Raw genomic sequence first — 21,274 nt, 5'->3', positions numbered from 1 at the left:
CTATTACTTATCCATCTCTGTAGCACCTGCCACCTTTAAAAACTTTTTATTCTTTAAATTTAAAAAATTTTAATCTTAAAAATAATTGACGTATAATAATTGCAGATCTCATGGGAGTACATAGGGATGTGGTAATACATATGGTGATCAGACCAGGCTAATTAGCATATCCATCATCCCAAGTGTTTGTCATTTTGTTTATGTTGGGACATTCAATATCCTCCTTCTATTATAGCTATTTGAAACTATATAATGTGTTATTGTTACTATAGTCATCCTGCAGTGGTATAGAACACTAGAAATTATTCCCCCCACTCTAGTCGTGATTTTGTATTCTTTAACAAATCTCTCTGTGCCTCTCTTTCCCCTACCCCTCCCAGCCTCTCGTATTCTTTGTTCTATTTTTTTTACTTACATGAAATCACCTTTAAACACACACACACACACACACACACACACACACACACACACGCAAATGAAGGGGAGATATATATAAAATACACATTTTTTCTGTACCCAGATATTTTTATTTTAACAATCTAAATTGGAGATTATTATGTATCAGCCAATATAAATTAATCTCATTCTTTCTAACAGTCGAATATTACATATATAGTTTTAAATCAGTCTCTATTGATAGGCAGTTTTGGCCTTACCCTAGTTTGAGGCTGCTTTAAAGAAATGCTACAGGACATATTGCTGTACACACATCTTTGCATTCATTTATGTGTTAGTGTAAAGAATAATTTTACTTTTTAGTTGTTTGTGATGAGTTACATAGACAATAAATGTTTTTTAATAGTTTGTCTTTTAAAAAATACTAATATATTGAGGCCGGGCATGGTGGCTCACGCCTGTAACCCCAGCACTTTGGGAGGCTGAGGCGCATGGATCACCTGAGGTCAGGCGTTCGAGACCAGCCTGGCCAACATGGTGAAACCCCATCTCTACTAAAAATACAAAAACTAGCTGGACGTGGTAGTAGGCGCCTGTAATCCCAGCTGCTGGGGAGGTGAGGCAGAAGAATCACTTAAACCCAGGAAGCAGAGGTTGCAGTAAGCTGAGATCGTGCCATTGCACTCCAGTCTGGGTGACAGTTTTTTTATATAAAAAAACTTACATATTGAAACACAGTACATCTACTTGAGCAAGCATTAGGGCATCCTCAACTACACTATAATGAACCTAAGAAGTTAATACAAAGTCCTTGATTAGTAATTTATATTTAGTGTAGTATATCTTTTCATGTTTTCTGTTTTTATTTATTTATTTATTTATTTATTTTTTTGGATAACGTATCCTTTTGCATTCAAAAATCACTTCTGAGTTCTTATGGAAAAAACAACCCACCCCCATTTTCCGCTTCAGGAAAAGCTCTGTGAGGATGTCAAATCTTCAGAAATCTTTCAGGAAATATGGATTTGTTATGAAACAAATAAATGTTAAACATAAGGCAACTGTGTGTTTCTGAAAAGTTTATCACTCTCTCTTATTCTTCTAGTTGGCTATAACTGTGTTGAATAAATATGCTACATGAGTAAAAAACTACTTGAATCAGCAGTCCTCAAAATGTTAAAGCTCTTTAGACTTAATATTTACAGTGAAAAGGGGGGATCAAATAAGTCAAATAAGTTAGAAAGAAACTTCTTACTGTATTCCCCACCCCCAATCTTAGATACATAGTTCACATTAGGACAGTAAAATCCATTTTTGAAAAAGCTAAGATTTTTCAATATAGTCACTTTTAGAAACAGTGTTCTACAGGACTTATTATGGAACATACTCACTGTTTCACTGAAGTGTTAGAGCTAGTTAATTGAACATATATTAGTATATTATTGTACAGAATCCTCATGTTGCATGTGAATGGTGTGCAGTTTGATTTTAGAGATAAATGTCTTGTCCTACAAGATAATTGACCAAATATGCTTAACCCGAGAGACCCGAGTACTAAAGACGTTCCCCAAATCTCACCTTATTAAGAAAGTAAAGGTAATGTGGCTTCAGGTGTAATCAAACATTATTCTCTTAAGTTAGATTGGGAATTTTTATATTTCAGTGGTAAATACATTTGTGATCTTGTTTTCGTAAAGATTAATCATACATGAGAGAAAAAAATTGGGACTACTGGATAGAGAAGCTTCATAAATCTCTACATATTTCTTGTTTATTTCAGAGAGTGACTTTTTCTGTGATATGTATTTAATGTAAATTTCAATTAAAATACATGATATAGACAGTTTAGAAAATCATCCTGAAATTCTCGACAGAAAAACCAACTATCATGTACTTATAAACATAATCACAAACATCTCTTATGAATATATATAGTAAGTTAGGGGCAGCCAGCAAGGCAAGTAGGTAGAAAGACTGACAAAAAGAATCACATCATACATGCTATTTTAAGTTAAACTAATTATAATGGTTTGATTAATTTGATTAATTATATTAGCTTATCAATTAGCCGATATAATTTGATTAATTATATCGGTTAATTTTGTTTAACAGAACAAAAAACTAAAATGAAAATGATTTAATTTTTACATTCAGATAATGTTTTTGTTACAGAGCGAATAGTTCTTAAGATATCTTTAAACTTAAATATAAACATATGCATACGTATACACATATACACACACACACACACACACACACACACAGAGAGAGAGAGGTTTATTGACAAACAGATTTGACAATGAGGAAATTAAACCACCTCTCTTCTCCAAACCTCCTGGTTTTTGTTGAGGTATATTGTTATTTTAATGTTTTAAAACACTTTTATTCTGTAACCATAACTTTCGTGGCTATATTGTATTCTATAATTAAATGGATTTGCTGGATACCACCAAGTACTAGAAACCCCAGCAGCAACCCTTGAGTTTAAGGATGAGAACATGTCATCTGTGTTCTTTGTAGAAAACTCAGAAAATGAAAATGAAGTTAATAATGGTATAATGAAAAAATGACTTATAATTGTGCTTTACATATTAATGTATGATATATATATTCCTAGAGTTTTAAATTTATATGTATTAACTACCATATATACATACTTTCTTTCCTTTTATCTGTTATTCTCTAATTTAACTCATATATTGAGAACATTTTGCTCAATCTGTAAATTTATGTCTACCTGTTACTTAACTGACTACACAATATTCTAATACAGTTGTCCTTTGGTATCCATGGGGGATTGTGCCAAGACCTCCCTTGGATATCAAAATTCATGAATGGTCAAGTCTCTTATATAACATGGCATGGTATTTGCATATAACCTATGCACATCCTCCCGTATACTTTAAATCATCTCTGGATTGCTTGTAAGATATAATGCAATGTAAATGCTATAGAAATAGTTGCTATACTATATTGTTTAGGGAATAATGACACAAATCTGTACATGTTCAGTACAGATGCAGTTTTATTTTATTTTTTACTGCTTTTGATCCAAGGTTGGTTGAATCCATGAATGAATAACTCAAGGATATGGAAGGCCAACTGCATAAGAATATACCATGACTTACTGACCCAAAGTTTTATTGTTGTACATTGACGTTGCTTCACATTTTTTCCATTGATAGTGAATGTCCTTCTATACATCTCTTTGCAAATGTGTATACATTTTTTCCCTGGGACATATTCTTTTCTTGGGTCAAAGAGGAGATTAAATTAGAAATTATGTTTGTATTGTTCAGGGTTCTCCAGAGAAATGGAACCAATAGGGTGTGTGTTTGTATGTATGTAGAAAGAGAGATTGATTTATTATAGATAACAAGGAATTGGCTCATATGATTTCAGAGGCTCAGAAGTCCCAAAATCTGCAGTCAGCAAGCAGGGGACCCAAGAGAAACAATGGTGGAGTTCCAGTCTGAATTTGAAGGCTTGAGAACCAGGAGAGCCCATGGTATAAGTTCTAGTCTGAAAGCCAGCACATTCGAAACCCAAGAAGAACCGATGTTTCACTTTGAATCTGTAGGCAGAGAAAGACCGATGTCCTAGCTCAAGTCGGTCAGGCAGGAGGAGTTCCCTCTTACTTATGGGAAGGTCACCTCTTTTGTTCTGTTCAGGCCTTCAGCTGACTGGATGAAACCTACCCACACAGGGGAAGGCAATCTGCTTTACTCAGTCTCCTGATTCACATGTTAATCTCATCCACAGATACTCTCACAGACACATCCAGAATAATGTTTAATCAAATACCTGGGAACCCCATGGCCCAGTCCAGTTGACATGTAAAGTTAACATTACAATATCCAGTGTCCATCTTAACTTTTGTTTGTCCAAGATTTTCTTTACTCCCACTTTCTGTCAACCCATTGCAAGATAGCATCATAGTCCATTTCTTCAGTCTCCTGTTTTCTACTGGGGGAAGCCTCTTTATGTACCAATGGTGATCTTTCTATACTGATTTTAGACAGTGATCTAGACTGACCCCTTTTGGGCATTTCTTCATACAAGCAAGAATGAGTACATATGCAGATGAGAGAGGGTAGAGAGACTTTAGTATCTATTATGCCCCCTGGACTCAGTGGTTGAAGGATAGAGGGTCTTAGCTTTCCACAGTGGGTCCCACCACGTCTTCTGTGTTTTGTAGATATTACTTGCCCATAGAAGGAACTCAATATTTGTTTGTTCAGTAAAAAAATCAACAGATGGAAAGTTAAAAAAAATATTCTGGTATGTGATAGGAGAGATTGTTCTGTGCTGAAGCAAGATATACCACTAAATCAGAACCCTCTCCTGATATCAGTTAAACTAATAAGAAGCAGTCATACTGGAAGATTACCTCCTGAAAGTATTGTACTGGCAATATACTGTTTATTTTTAATGAAATACTCTTTCTTTTTGGCTTCTGTGATACCAAGCAAGTTCAACTGGCACAAAAGTTTATGCAGTAACAACTTTCCATCCTCAGGCCCCAACTTTTACCTCTTTTTCTAACTATCAAATTTCTCTCCCCACTGGTAAACACATGGTTCTTCTACATATACATACAGAATATATTTTTACATACATATAAAAGAGGTATTTTGTATTACTAGCCAATGTAAGTGAATGTGTATATACAATATATTATACCCAAAGTATTTCTTTGTTTTTTTTTAACTTATATTTCTCTTACGAGTGAGGTTAAGTATTGAACAGATATTTAAAAGTTATAAGCTTTTAAACAGAATAGGCATAATGCTGATACCAGTATTTGACAACCGCCTTGTTTTTTCAGATAAGAAAACTGAAGCACAGAGACCATAAGGCATCAGCCTATGGTCATTCACTTGGTGGTAGTCAGGTCGGAGGTCACACCAAGGCCCTCTGGCTACTGATAATCTCTGTACTAGGCTGCTTTTCAGTAAACTCTTGAATGAATGAAAGAAAGAACACATACTGTTGACTTTTGAACTTGAATCTAAACAAAACCTATGTTGAACTTTAAGTCTGTAATCTAAGAACTATCAAACTTAAACTTGTTACAAAAGGAGATGATGAGCACAACCACTTTCTTTGGTATGGAGAGTATCACAGTGAGAGCCTTGCCTCTGGAGCCACACTTAAATTAACCATGTGACCTTGGGCAAAGAGGAGGCTTATCTTTCTTTAAAACAATCTAGTAACAAGTGAAAACGAGCAAAATCAAATGCACAAATCTAAACTGTTTATTATGTAGAAGATTTCTAATGTTTTATATTTGTGCTTTATTTTTATTTTTAATGTTTTTTTTTTTTTTTTAATCATAGGAGAAGCTATTGTCCAGATCTCTTCAGAGGGGTGAAGATCTTCAGTTTGATCAGGTATGACAATTTTGGGAGAATTTTTTTTTCCCCTGGAAATAGTGTTCATCCTAATAGTCTGGCTCAAATGTATTCAATATTAAAGAATTCCTTAATTTCTATATATCCTTGTATGCTTAATTCATTCTAGATTTGATAGTTTTTTTAAATAAGTAGTATAATGAGCTGTGATTAGTTTCACTTCATTTAGCATTTTACAGCTTTTCATTGTTAATCTCTTTAATGTACCTTTCACATTTTTCATTTTCAGTTACATCCCTCAGTCTTTCCTTCTGTATCAATTGCCACACTTTTTACATAATAATATTTTACCTTTTAACATTTATTTATTTTTCTGTGGGGCTCTCAATCTGCATGTAGAATGCCGGTGTCTAACAACTCTTGTGCTGATCTTCTAATGCTAATTCTTCCTCTTGCTTGGATTAAATGTTGGATCAATTTTGTTATAAGTATTTAAATATATGGTGGTTATTTTTAAAAACCAGTAATTTAAATTAGCTTTCTTTACTATCTAGTACTCCTGGGACACTTTACCCAAAATTATATATCTCAGAAATAGAGTTTAATGTTCATATCAAGCTAATTGACTAAATAAAGAAGAGTGGTTAGAATTACTTGGTGGAGACTTACCAAAATACTGTGTTCCTGGATCCACTCCAGTTCTGCCAAAGCAGAATCACCGAGGGTGGTGCTCTGGCCCCTGTATGTACAACAGCTTCCTAGGTGATTCTGATATATACATTTAGTAAATAGCCACTGGTCTAAGAAGAAACCATAAATAGGGCAGTAAGACCTCTGTTACAATAAGACTATAATAAGATCACCTTATACAGTGCTTTTCAAGTCTCATGCCACTACAAAAGTTATTTAGATTATTCACATCTTGAATCCATGTCACTAATCAATCCATAATCAGGATTTGAAATCTGATTAAACAACATTTTAAGGACAATTTCCATTTTTATTGTAAATGATTAATAAACTATAAATGATTGTGCCTCATAGCTTGATTTTTTTTTGGAAGGGTGCTCACAGTAAAAAGCTCTGTGTGGTATAAACTGTTTTGTATTTATTTACAATAGTTGATGGGTTTTTATTGTTCCTTCTTTAGATATTGCAAGGGATTTCTTCTGAGTGATAGTGTTCATTGTTAATGAAATATAGGTTTTTTAAAAGTATGGTTAAATAAAATGAGAACCTTGTTTATACCTTAGTTTTCTGTATTAGAAACTATTTACCTGTCAAATTATGATAATGTACAATAAAAGGATTATTAAAGGAGAGTACAAGTAATGAAAATGAGAACAGCCAACAGAATCAAATAAACTGTTTCATTCTTTTCTGTTTTTTCTGGATGAAGTTTTATGCAGAATATGAAATAACAGGAAAATTAAATGTTCAATTTACAGAGGTATCAATTTATCTTCTTCAATAACTAACTCCTGCTCTAGTCATGGAACTAAAAGAGACCTTGAATATCTGCAACCCACACTTTTTAAAATAAATTAACAAAGTGAAGCATATTTAATTATATACTGATTTCAGAATATTAATTTTATGAGAAATGGGTTGAATCACATACAGAAATTTTTGTGAAGAGAGAAAATTGTTCTTGGGATCCTCAAGGTAAAGAGTGACCTTAGGGACTGCTGATGGTAGCCTGTGCAGACAAGTTGGATTCATTCATGAAAAGAATCTGTGATGTTCACCTAGAATTCAGATCGTTTCAAGAATGCCCCAAATTTAGTAACATTTGTTCATCACAGTACACTTATCATTTATGTTGTCCTTTTATGTAGTCTAAGCCTTACACACTGTTTACATGTTTCTAACATGCTAATTTGCAGATAGCAGAGTAATTATAATTCTCCTCTTTGTCATAGCATAGTAAATTGGAGCTTTCCCCACAGTTCTTACACAATGTAGTCTTTGTTTCTGTCTTTTCATCCATGTAGTGGCAATATTTTAGAATCATTTGTTCACATGAACACATAGGAGTTGCCAGGGCAGAAAGTACATGTTATTTGTAATGCTTCCCCCAAAGGTATCTGTGTATTTAATCAGGGATGTTACTAATGGGCATGTTTTTACACGTGCGAGTGGCATATGGAGGCAGGGAAAAGGTTGAAAGCCATTGAGCTAAACCGCGTGGATTTGGATAAAGTTTAATAGTGGGTGAAACTTAGCCAACTTTATTACTTGGCTAAACCCTTGACCCTTGCTTTAATTTTAAAGCACATTTATTGCATTGAGTTACTGTGTTTATTCATTTCTAAATGATAGCTAATAGAACTTAGAGTGTTGTACATTCAGTGTTACAATTTATTTTCTGGTAATATCTTGTGTTTTCAGTTGATAAGCTCTATGAGCTCAGTAGCAGAGCACTGTCTCCCTTCCTTACTTCGCACCTTGTTTGACTGGTACAGACGCCAAAATGGAACGGAAGATGAATCTTATGAATATAGGCCTCGGTCTAGCACAAAGTCTAAGGGGTAAGTGCTTTATTTTACACTGTTTCACCTGGAATTAACACACTTCCAATGAAGGGGTGATATTATCAACTGAAGGTTGTTGTTGTTTGATTCCTAAGCAAACTGCGTTGATTACTTTTGTTACAAAGATGGTAGTAAGGGAGAAGGATAGTTCACACATAAACTGTAAATCAAGAGAAGGTACCAGTTAAACTAGATGTAGCCCTACAGTACTCATACTGGGTATCATGCAAAAATTAGCAATACAAAAACCTATTTAGGAGTGCCATTTCAGCAGTTCAGTGAGGAGCTTTTAATAGTCATAAAGTTAAGAAAGTATTCAAAGAAGTTCCTGTTCATATGGTTTATGAAGGGAGGCAATTATTGTAATACAGGAAGACTGCCAAAACCCTGTGTTATAATAGTACTATGATACTGTTCTTGGAGCTCAATTCCTAGAACTTGTTTTCTTCTCCTTCAAATTTCCCAGGATGATCTTGTCATGCACGTAAGAGCCACGTGTGTTCAGGTGATTGTCCCTGGTTTAGTGTTGGACTTCAGTAGATGCCACTTGTGATTTTTCAACTTAAATTTGTGAGAAGGATACCTTGTACTGTATTTTCATGTTGAAAAGTTAATACTTTTGTTTCAGTTCTTAACAAAATACTAGTAATCAAATATGGAACAATGCTACGTTTTCTAAATGAAATTTAAAATACTTTTCTTCTTCTTAGTAATTCTTTTAGGTTAAGTTTAAATGCTAACAGATATAATCGTGAACTCTGAATAAACACCCCGTATATAAAAAAGGGAAAGAACATAAAAACATGTTTGTGCATATGCTGGATTATTAAAAAGCTTCAGACCAGGCACTGTGACTTATGCTTGTAATCTGCTTTAGGAGGCTCAGGCAGGAGGATCACTTGAACCCAGGAATTTGAGACCAGTCTGGGCAATATAGGGAGATCCCTTCTCTAGAAAAAATAAACAAAATTAGCTGGGCATGGTGACGTTTGCCTGTAGTCTAGCTACTTGGGGTGGGAGGATCACATGAACCCAGGAGGTTGAAGCTGTGTTGGGCCATGTTTGCAGCATTGCACTCCAGCCTGGGTGACAGAACGAGACCCTGTCTCAAACCAAAAAGACAAAAATGAAAAACAAAAAGCTTCATATTAACAATTGCTGTAGCACATTTTACATAGTAGGAAAACAGTAAGCGACATGAGCTACTAACTAACAGGTATTTTTAAAGTCATAATCTTAATGCATTACTAATTTTGGATTCTTGTTTCAGGGATGAACAGCAACGTGAAAGAGATTATCTTCTTGAAAGGAGGGACTTAGCAGTAGACTTCATTTTTTGTTTAGTTTTAGTTGAAGTTCTAAAGCAGGTAAGCTCTTTTATTTCTGCAAAGTCTGTATTCCTTATTCTTTGCTTACTGTGCCTTCGTGTTTCAGTTACTTTAAGATGCTGTGTCTAGAATTTTAGCCCACATAAATTAAATTCCTGTAATTTAATTATACTTCTTTCAGTTGCCTGGGGCTTTCCTGCCCTGTACCTATCTGTTATCTCCTCTATTTTTTACCTTTGTATGCTTATCCAAGTTATAAAATCTTGTTAGCAAAATGGAGCTGAATGGAAATTGTGTTAATATTGACTTTTAGCTGTAAATGTAGTTTGCCTGCCATTCAGCTACTTCAGTCCCTTATTCCACTTTATTTCTCCTCTAAGCCCCCAAGCCTGCATTCCAACATGTAATAATTGTGCACTTTTAGTAGAGGCATGGGGTGATTTGATAAGGGTACCGAATTGTCATGTGCAAATGTTTTTCAGTCAAGTGAGAATACTTCAGATAATAAGTTAGGAATGTTTATTCATTCAATGAATATTAGAATGCCTACTGTGTGCTGGCACTGTTTTAGGCAATAAACTCATGAGCTTGCACTTGAATGGGATAGATACACAGTAAAGATATGAATATATAATATGTGTCAGGTATAGTCTTAGTATTTTTATTACTCCAGATCAGTATAAATGCCTGTGCTGAATTTGAAAGCTTTTTTTTTTTTTTTTTTAAAAGATCATGGTCTTTAAAGTTATATCATTCAAGGATGATCCATGTATTTCCAGGCACGAACATTGTATTCTTTTGAAACAAGTTAGGAAGCCTAAAGGTCAGAGTCGTATTTTGGATATGACACATTTGGACAGGGAGTTTTGTTTTTGTTACATAGAAAGGAATATGTGACAAACAGCAAATACAAGATATAAAATTACTTGACAGTCTGTTTTTCTCATAGTATAAAAGTACTTGAATTATATAATCAGTTTTATTTAGCTTTTATTTTTACAAGGAATATGAAAAGATGGTTATTTGGTACTCTGAAATCTGCAAATAAACATAATTTTAAATATGTAAAACAGAAGAGTTAATTAAAGGTTAAATCACTTTAATATATGCATTTCATAAACGTTTTTTGGTAGAGGTAGGAAAGAAATCTCCTCTGGGAGTTGTGCTAACAAGCCAAATTTGAGTTCTGTGATCTCTTGGTTTAACTGAGATACTAAGACCTTAAGGCAACAGTCACTAGGATAGGAAGAGCTAAGGACTGGAAATGGCCACAGCCCAGCAATGGACTCTGACTACTGCTCATTGTGATTTATCCCTGGTGTATCTTGTGTGCTAAATGTATTTCATTTAAGTGGATTGGTAACCAGTATTTGTACTTTTTTGCTTAAACAGTATAGGGTTTCTTCCTCCAGCCAGAGAAATGGCAGACTCCATACATTAGCATTCAGGAACCCCAGTGACCTGGCCCCATTGTGCCTTCCTCCTTCGTTCATTTCCCATGGCATCCTTTTCTTAGATGTCAGTCTCGCTCCTCATCCTAAAGTTGCCCAATTGCACTGGCTTCAGAACTACAATTCACAGGCAACCCTGTGGAGGCGTTTTTCCCATCTCTTCCCCCTCATCCTCCCTGTCCTCTTCCCCTCCTTGTTGCCTTTGTAGCCCTCCTCCTCCTCTTTTAACACAGTCCAGATAGGTCTTCATGTAGGGGGAAAAAAAGAAAAAAAAAGATCTATAAACATAACACTTCTTTTAGTAGTGGGGACCCCATCTCTACAAAATATAAAAAAATTAAAAAATTATCTGGGTGTTGTGGTATGTGCCTGTAGGCATATCTACTCTGGAGGCTGAGGCAGGAGGATCACCTGAGCCTAGGGATTTGAGGTTACAGTGAGCTGTGATTGCACCACTGTACTCCAGCCTGGGTGACAGTGCAAGACCCTGTCTCTTTAAAAAAAAAAAAAAAAATCTTTTTTTTTTTTCTTTGGTGGGCTCATTGTTCACATTCACTGCACTGCACAAAATCATTTCTGACCCGTGGTTCACATGGACTCAAAGTGAAAAAGAAATACAGTGGCCTTGATAGCTAATCTTTGTCTTTGGATCTGTCACCATATTATTCCAACCTATAGTATCCTTTCTACTTACTTCTTCCCCTCTGTTACTATTATCCCCATACGCTAATTTAAACGCACTCATCAAAAAATATATGTATTTATATGTATCTCACCAAGAACATAGATACACTTTATTCATCTAAAATCCTATGTAGGGATTATTTCCCCTGGTAAAAGGCAAGTCTTTGTAGCTTCTCTAATAAAACTAGAGAAAATGATGTAAAAATCAATAGAGCTTGCTGAAATATCACCACTAACTAACCCAATTTTCTTCTGTCAGAATAACATGAGGTTTAATAGATCCAGAGAGTAAACAATGTAATATATCTACAATTTAATAGGACTTTTACTTTTGCCCCATATAATACACCTATATTAAAATGTGATTCAGGTTTATTGTGATGAGGCGCACAGTCTACAGAGGATTGAAGTGTTGATAAATGGTTGTTTAAGTCTTGACGAGTAAAATATTCCTTATAGGTTAGACTTTGACCTCATGTATTAGAAATTATTTGTTTCTTGAATAATTTGTTTTTTCTGTAATAATCACACGTTTGGAACTCTTCAAAATGTTTGAAGGACTCTATATCTTTTGTGCCAACTGATCATTGTAATAAACCCTGGGAGATGGCCATGGCAAGTACTATTAATATGCCAGCTCTCTTGCTTGCTTTGTAACTTTGGGCAAGTTATTATCCCTGACTCTTCCTTCCTCTATAAAAATGTGTGATATCATTTTTGTAGAATCATAAGAATTAAATATAATAATGCCTGATGCATGGAAAGTCCTCAATACATATTATCTATTATTTTCACTTTACAGGTGAAGAAATGTTCTTAATTGTAGTGATTTGCTGAAGATTATAAAGCAAATTCATTTATTTTACTCCAAATTTTCTCTTTAATGATAAAAATAAACTTAATTCTCATTGGTAAAATATGTGATACATTAGGTGAAATGGCCAGTATTTTTTTATTATTATTATACTTTAAGTGCTGGGGCACATGCGCAGCACATGCAGGTTTGTTACATAGGTATACACGTGCCATGATGGTTTGCTGCACCCATCAACCCGTCAGCTACATTAGGTATTTCTCCTAATGCCATCCCTCCCCTAGCTCCCCACCCGCCGACAGGCCCCAGTGTGTGATGTTCCCCTCCCTGTGTCCATGTGTTCTCATTGTTCAACTCCCATTTATGAGTGAGAACTTGCAGTGTTTGGTTTTCTGTTCTTGTGTTAGTTTGCTGAGAATGATGATTTCCAGCTTCATCCATGTCCCTGCAAAGGACATGAACTCATCCTTTTTTATGGCTGCAGAGTATTCCATGGTGTATATGTGCCACATTTTCTTTCTCCAGTTTATCATTGATGGGCTTTTGGGTTGGTTCCAAGTCTTTGCTATTGTGAATAGTGGAAATGGCCAGTATTTTATAAAATTGAATGAAACTTTTCATTGTAACAAGTTAGCCGAAGAGCTAATGTAAATATGATGAAATTAAGTAGTGGGATTCACCTTGGAAACAAAATTAATTCCAGATAATAGAGGACTAATTTTGCTTTTCTAAAAAAGTCATTAGAATAAATTTGGGGTAATGCCCAACTAAAATAGTATGTTTGTACCAAAGGGCTTAGATCCATGATAAAAGCATGTTTAAACAGCAGTATCACATTTATAAAGTTTGAAGCAATACTCTTTTTAATATTGAATTTTAGTCATATGTTCATTCTTTAAAACAAACAAGAAGTTGAGAAACCTAGTTTGTGAGCCATTTCAAGCTCTTGGCTTGGTTTTATTCATATTATTGTGAAGTATCAGAAGGTGGTGATATCTTTTATGTATACAGAGTAGATTATTTGCATTTTCAGACTTAATAGCATTTTAGATATTGATGAGCAGTCCTAAAGGTCCACATGGGAGGTGACTTGGCATTCTGCTAATGTGTGATGTTTACACTCCTTGGTGCTGAGAATTGGTCATTTAGCTAATGATTGGGCTAGTCCAACTTCACACTATCTTAAGCTAGTCTTTTGTTCTTTACTTTCATAATGTGATAAAAGCATTAAACTTTTGGCAGTGGTAGTGGAAATAGCCTCGGAATAAACCTGAGTATTTGTTATTATAGTTTCTTTTTTTTTTGAGATGGAGTCTCACTCTGTTGCCCAGGCTGGTGTGCAATGGTTTGATCTTGGCTCACTGCAACCTCCGCCTCCCTGATTCAAGCAGTTCTCCTGCCTCAGCCTCCCGAGAAGCTGAGATTACAGGTGCACGTCACTAAGCCTGGCTAATTTTTGTATTTTTAGAAGAGATGGGGTTTCACCATGTTGGTCAGGCTAGTCTCGAACTCCTGACCTCAGGTGATCCGCTTGCCTCGGCCTCCCAAAGTGCAGGGATTACAGGCGTGAGCCATTGCACCCAGCCTGTTACTATAGTTTCTACTAGATTTTCTTGCATATTGGAGTAGAATTATAGCCGCTTCTAAAATCACACCGATGACAAGATCTTAGAAATTCTTGTTGCTAAAGATGGAGATATTACTCCATGAAAGTAGAACGTTTTCTTTGTGACCCAAAATGAGATTCTTTTCTCTTTCTTCTTTGGAAATTCAGTTTGAGAATTTTTTTTTTTAACTACTGAAAATAAGGGGAGAAATAGGGACTTTCAGGATGTCTGTGTTCTGATAATGTTCATTCTTAAAGTAAAATTTTTAGAACTTATGTATTTTTTATCACACCTCGAACTCTGTCTCACCAGAACGTATGTATTTTTAATTAAAATTAAAGATAAGATGTATTTCTTCTTTTACTTCTCTGTGTTTCTCTTTCTTTCCTGGCAGTAATATAAGACCAAAGTTTTCTTGCTGGTTTGTTTTATTTATTCAAATTCCTTTTTTTTTTTTGGTTGGAGTCACTCTCTGTCACCCATGCAGGAGTACAGTGGGGCAATTTCAGCTCATTGCAACCTCCACCTCTTGGGTTTAAGCAATTCTCCTGCCTCAGCCTCCCGAGTAGCTGGGATTATAGGCATGTGCTACCACGCCTGGCTAATTTTTATATTTTTAGTAGAGACGAGGTTTCACCATGTTGGCCAGGCTGGTCTGGAACTCCTGACCTCAGATGATCCACCCGCCTCAGCCTCCCAGAGTGCTGGGATTACAGGCATGAGCCACTGTGCCCAGCCTCAAATGCATTTACATATATCAGAATCTAGGGACATAGTATATTCTAGAGAAGTACACAGCAACCTCTGAACTTCATTTCCCTCATCTGTAAAGTAGGAGGTATACCTGTGTCTTGTAAGACTGTTACAAGTGTTATAAACATAGAAAATGTTGATGGTGGTAGTAGGATGGCAACAAAGAGCACATAGCATGGCTGAGTGTTGTCGTTAGCTGTCATTGTTAAATTTCAGTCATAACTGAAGCAAATATAGTAGTCTCCCTTTATTCTCAGGGGATATGTTCCAGCACTCCTAGTTGGTACCTGATATTATGGATAATATCAAACCCTGTATATACAGGTTGAGCATCCCTAATCTGAAATGTCCCCAAATCCAAAACTTTTTGAGCACCAACATGACACTACAAGTGGAAAATTATACACCTGACCTCATGTGATGGGTTGCAGTCAAACACAGTCAAAACTTTGTTTCATGCACAAAATTATTTAACGTATTTTATAAAATTACCTTCAAGCTATGTGTATAAGGTGTATATGAAACAAACACGTTTTGTGATTAGATTTGGGTCTTATCCCCAAGATAGTTCATTATGTATATGTGAATATTCCAAAATTTAAGAAAATCAGAAATCCAAAACACTTCTGGTCCCAAGCATTTCAAATAGGGGATACTAAGCCTGTATTATGTTTCTTCATATACATACATACTCATAATAAAGTTTAATTCATAAACCAGGCACAGTAAAAGATTTACAACAATAACTAATAATAAAATAGAACAGTTGGCCGGGTGCGGTGGCTCACGCCTGTAATCCCAGCACTTTGGGAGGCCAAGGCAAGTGGATCACGAGGTCAGGAGATTGAGACCGTCTTGGTTAACAGGGTGAAACCCTGTCTCTACTAAAAATACAAAAAAAAAAAAAAAATTAGCCAGGCATGGTGGCAGGCACCTGTAGTCCCAGCTACTCGGGAGGCTGAGGCAGGAGAATGGCGTGAACCCAAGAGGTGGAGCTTGCAGTAAGCAGAGATCGCGCCACTGCACTCTATCCAGCCTGGGCGACAGAGCGAGACTCTGTCTCAAAAATAAATAAATAAATAAAAATAGAACAGTTGTAACAATATACTGTAATAAAACTGTATGCATGTGGTGTCACACACACACACACACACATGTGCACACACAGTCTTAGTATTTTCAAACCATGGTTGACCTTGGGTAAGCCACAGAAAGCAAAACCGTAGATACAGAAGAATTACTGTATAGGGGAGGAAAAAACTTTTTGCTCTGCCTTCTTGGATTTAGCGCCTGGGGCTCTACAAACTGAACTGACAAGAGAAAGATTACCAGGGTCAAAAGGTTTATTACGAATGCACATGGATGCCTCGAAGAAGATATGCAAAGATCCAAGAATTAATACACTTTTTTTTTTCAAAGATTCAGGTACAGACTGGAATATATACCATTTTAACAAAGAGTGATAAGTTGTAGAGTAGTGACAAGACAAAGGAAAAAGGTTTGGGCCTCTAGAAACAATAAAATTGTGGGAAGGTAAATATATGCAGAAAACTAATGGAATGTAATGGTTATTTAGTAAGGATTGTAGGGGAAACTGTTCCTGCATCTGCTGTTTCTCAATTGCCTTTAGCTCAAAATAATCTGCATGCCAAATAATATATTGTGGGGTGACATACCTGATCTCCTTCACTAGATTGTATGCTGCTTTGCAACAATATATACAGAACCTCACTTTTTTACATTCTCTCTACTATTTGGTATTTTCAGACTTAATCTTTTTCCCATCAAGTAGGTATAAAATGATATCTTGAAGATTTTCATTCTCCTTATGATTAGTGAAATCAAGCATCTCTTTGTCAAAGCACAAAACCAGAAAATTAGAAAATATTACTAAAAGTTATTTCATGTAAATATATAAAAATACAGTTACTTCAAATTGTTTTATAGATTCATTGCAGCTCTAATAAAAATCCTAACAGTTTTTATAGAACTTGAAAAGGTGACTGTAGATGGAATATGGAAGAACAATGGGCCAAGAATAGCCAAGCTATCTCTGAAGAAAAGTAAGGAGAGGACCTGCACTACTAGATACGAGAACTTATTATTAAGCTTTAGTAATTAAAAAGATGGTATGATTTTGGTATAGACACATACAAATTGATTGATAGAACAAAATGGAGAGCTCAAAAATAGATGCACACAGTCAGGGCCTTCATATCTGTGAGTTCTATATCCATGAATTCAGCCAACCTTGGATCAAAAATATAAAAATACCCCATAAATATATACACCTGGTAGGTACACACAAAAATTAAAAATTAAAACAATATATATAAATAAAAGTAACAATACAATAATAAAAATAATAGGAAATACAGTATAACAACTATTTATGTAACATTTACATTGTGTTACATACTATAAGTAATCTAGATAGAGATGATTTAAAGTGTACGGGAGGATGTACGTAGTGTTATATGCAAATACTACACCATTTTATATCAGGAACTTGAGCATCTGCAGATTTTGGTATCACGGGGGTCCTGGAACCAATGCACCGTATATACTGAAGGATGACTGTGTAGAACTAGAATATGTGTTAGCAATGACTTGTAAACTCTTTAACCCAGCAGTTCCTTCTTTCAGAGTCTTTCCTGTGGAACTCTATAAGTATATAATGTTAAATGCACAAGATGTTTATTGTAGTACTACTTGAATATTGAAAATCTGGATTGAAATGTTCATTAATAGGGGGCTCCTCAAATTGTGATATATACATATCAAATTGTGATATATACATATTGAGTGTATATATGTATACATATTGAGTGTATACATATATACATATATATACATTTTCAATATATACAATATATTGAACATATATATAATGTGTATATATACAATATATACATATATACTATATATACATATTTCAATATGTATATAGGTATACATATTGAGTGTATATGGTTTATATATACATATCAAATTATGATATATACATATTGAGTGGTTGTTAGAAAGTATAAGGAGCTCTAAATACTGACATGGAAAGATACATTATTCGGTTCAGTAAAACTAAGGAATGCACGCATGCATGTGAGGATGTGTAGGAAAAAGTCTGGAAGGATGTACATGAAGTTGTTAATAGTGATTATATGTGGTGGAGGAGTAGGGCTTTTATTACTGGTTTAAATTTTTGAAATTTGTTTTACATAATAGGAACTAGCATATACTCTTTCAGAGTTGAAATGAGACTGTTTAAATGTCAGGTTTTTAATAATAAGTCTATAAATAGTTTAAGATTGTTAGAAAAGATAGTGTCCCTTGTGACCATTTTCATGATAGTTCAGAATTGGGCTATATTAAATGTAGGGCTGACTCATTACAAAGGTGCTTTTCTGTAAGTGTTACAGGGAGGTGTACATGTCTTTTTAGTTTGCTGACAGTAAATATTAAGCAGTAATAACAGTAACAACTATTGCTTTTCCCACTGCATAGTCTATAGTTCAGTGATTTGTGATTATGAAGCTAATATTCTTAAATTTAGAGCTTGTGAAATTTGATGAGTAACCAAATTCTTAGAGAAAACAAGATTCTCAGAAAAAAGGAAGATTGACAGATTAGTAATAATCCCATGAAAATTAAGATTTATTATTGATTTAATCAGTTGAATTGATGAGAATACTCATAAAAAACCAATAATTTAACTCTTACTTGACAATTTTTTTAAATTCTAGATTCCTGTTCATCCTGTACCCGATCCCTTAGTTCATGAAGTTCTAAACTTAGCTTTTAAGCACTTTAAACATAAGGAAGGGTAAGTAAAATACTAACTTGGGATTGTTGCCTTTTTTTGCAATCCAGGTCTAGACTATTTTAATTCTTACTGATCATTTGTTTGAGAGTTCAAGGCAATTCTTATCTTCCTTTTTTTTATTTCTTGAGGCACGGTCTCACTTTCACCCAGCCTGGAGTGCAGAGATGCAATCATGGCTCACTGCAGCCTTGACCTCCTGGGCTCAGGTGATCCTCCCAACTCAGCCTCCTGAGTAGCTAGGACTACAGGTGCACGCCACCACACTCAGCTAATTTTTGTATTTTTTGTAGAAACAGAGTTTTGCCATGTTGCCCAGGCTGGACTTGAACTCCTGGGCTCCAAGCAATCCACCCGCCTTGGCCTCCCAAAGTGCTGGGATTATAGGTGTGAGCTACTGCACCCAGCCCCCATTTCTTTTAAATCCACAAAAAATGCTGATAAGAAAGATTTTGTGAAAATAATTCTTAGTACTACAGATTGGATACGTAAGAACCAGAAGGTTAAATATAGTAAAGTAAAATTGAAGATAAAATAAAATTAGTATTGCTTTTATCGTATAAATGAATATTCAGAGAAAATTATACAATACTCTGATGAGGAATTTTCAAATGTATTAGGAAAGAGAGTTTGTAGAAAAATTTAATGAAATGTTATGTTTGTTCTTTTGTTATTTTAGATATTCAGGAACCAACACTGGGAATGTGCATATTATTGCTGATTTATATGCAGAGGTGATAGGGGTTCTTGCTCAATCAAAGTAAGTTTTGTAAATCACCCATTTAGATTTTCTTTGCATTTTAGAATGCTTCATTACCAATGAATACAATAGATACTGATAGTTCGAAATCCACCATTTTCCGTAGCACGAAGTCAGCTCCACCTTTTATTACTTTACTGCTCTGTTTCTCAGAAGCTCTTTAACACTCATACCTCAATTTCAGCACTTGTTTTAATTTTATTTGGGGTTTTCTATAAATGTCTGAATCGAACAAATCAGAAATTGCCGACCATATTTAGGACACTATCTTTTTCCCTATTTTTAACAATTCTGTTAGAATCTTTTTAAAGAACTCTTTACAGAGCTAATAATTATTTTCCAAGTGAGAACTTTTATTCCTCAGCAATGCAGTGTTTTCTAATCATATTTGTTTTAATGCTAAACAGAGTTTGAATTGGTAAGAGACACCAAAAAGGAAAGATGAAAGATACTAGATTACTCAATTAAAACTGTTAATTCATTAAGAGTTATACACATTGAGTTGTACTGAACCATCACTTTAGTAAACAGCAAAATATATTCGTTATTAGCAACTTGTGGTTACTGTAACAATTATGGAAGATTTTGGATTTCCTTTGTTACTACTGGGAAATTTATAAGGAAAAAAGTATCAAATTATATTTTCTTAGATGTGTTTGAAAGAGTCTTTGGCCCTGAAATCATCATATAACAAACAACCTTTCTAAATTCTAAGAAGGCAAGTACAATTACTGTTAATGTTTAAGTAGTTTGCATTTTAATATTAAGTGAAATATTTTATTTAGCATATTTTTAAATTTTTTAATATACTAGGAACCCTTGTATAGCAAATGCTATAGAACTTAGAACATGGTTTGAGTATTTTAAACGATTTAGATATAGATGATAATTTTTTAATACCTTATGGTTTGAGTATTTTAAATGATTTAGACATCAACAATAATATCTTAATATCTCGCATGCAATTAAATTGACACAAAAACATAGATATGAGCAGTGATGTGTTTCTCTTTATGACAGTTTGTTTATGTTATTTTTATTTTTGTCAAAACTGAGTTTCTGTCTCAGGAATATAGACCAGAAATTCTAAATAATATATTAGCAAGTTGGATCCAGGAGAACACTCCATCATGGCTACGTTAACTCTAGATGGCAAGGATAGTAAGTCCAAACAGCCAGTAAATGTATGAAATGGTACTCAGCCTCACCTGCTAGTTGTAGGAGAAATGCCACTTTAGAGCAATACTAAGATGTTTTCTGCTCATGCATGTAATAAACATGGGAGAAAACATGAAAGGATCCACTTTGAGTTAGGCTGATAGCACCTAAGGGGGCAGGTGGTGGGGTTGAGTGGGAGTGGGGAAGAGAAGGAGATAAAGGCTGGAGGTATATTTGAATCTTGGTGTATGTATTTTCTTGGTTTGTAGTGACTAATAATTTTTATAAGTAGTTTAACAAAAGGAAAAAATCCTTAGATTCTAATATTTCAATGGAAAGATTTTATCCATTTTACAAAAATTTTGTTAATGAAGTGCTAAAGAATATAGTCATGAAAAATGGTATCATATTCTCCAAGATTAAAATCAAAATAGATGTTATATTTCAGTCATGTATCCATATTTTGTTAATTTTTTTTTTGTTCTTCTCACTGTAGTCAGTGACCACTGGAAAGCATGTTTTGAGGTTATTTTAACTTTAAGGAACTGGCTTCCCCAAGTAACATTATCAGTAAAATCTTTAGTTGTTTCATAATATATAGGGGGGAAGGGGATA

General features: G+C 34.6%; 1 protein-coding gene across 10 annotated transcripts in view; it reads left to right on the top strand.

Moving 5' to 3' along the window:
• Positions 1 to 21,274, top strand: part of FRYL (FRY like transcription coactivator) — a 281,060-nt gene that overhangs the window by 149,970 nt on the left and 109,816 nt on the right. For all 10 annotated transcript variants that reach the window (XM_055385577.2, XM_063705269.1, XM_063705268.1 and 7 more), the window contains 5 exons: positions 5,736 to 5,789; positions 8,142 to 8,281; positions 9,555 to 9,651; positions 18,665 to 18,744; positions 19,421 to 19,501. In XM_055385577.2, coding sequence (XP_055241552.1) covers positions 5,736 to 5,789; positions 8,142 to 8,281; positions 9,555 to 9,651; positions 18,665 to 18,744; positions 19,421 to 19,501 — 452 coding nt within the window. The remainder of the gene's footprint in view (positions 1 to 5,735; positions 5,790 to 8,141; positions 8,282 to 9,554; positions 9,652 to 18,664; positions 18,745 to 19,420; positions 19,502 to 21,274) is intronic.

Source organism: Gorilla gorilla, chromosome 3 (assembly GCF_029281585.2).
Source record: "Gorilla gorilla gorilla isolate KB3781 chromosome 3, NHGRI_mGorGor1-v2.1_pri, whole genome shotgun sequence".
Lineage (NCBI taxonomy): Eukaryota > Metazoa > Chordata > Mammalia > Primates > Hominidae > Gorilla > Gorilla gorilla.
Note: the sequence above shows the minus strand (reverse complement) of the source record. Positions and strands in the feature narration are given on the sequence as shown.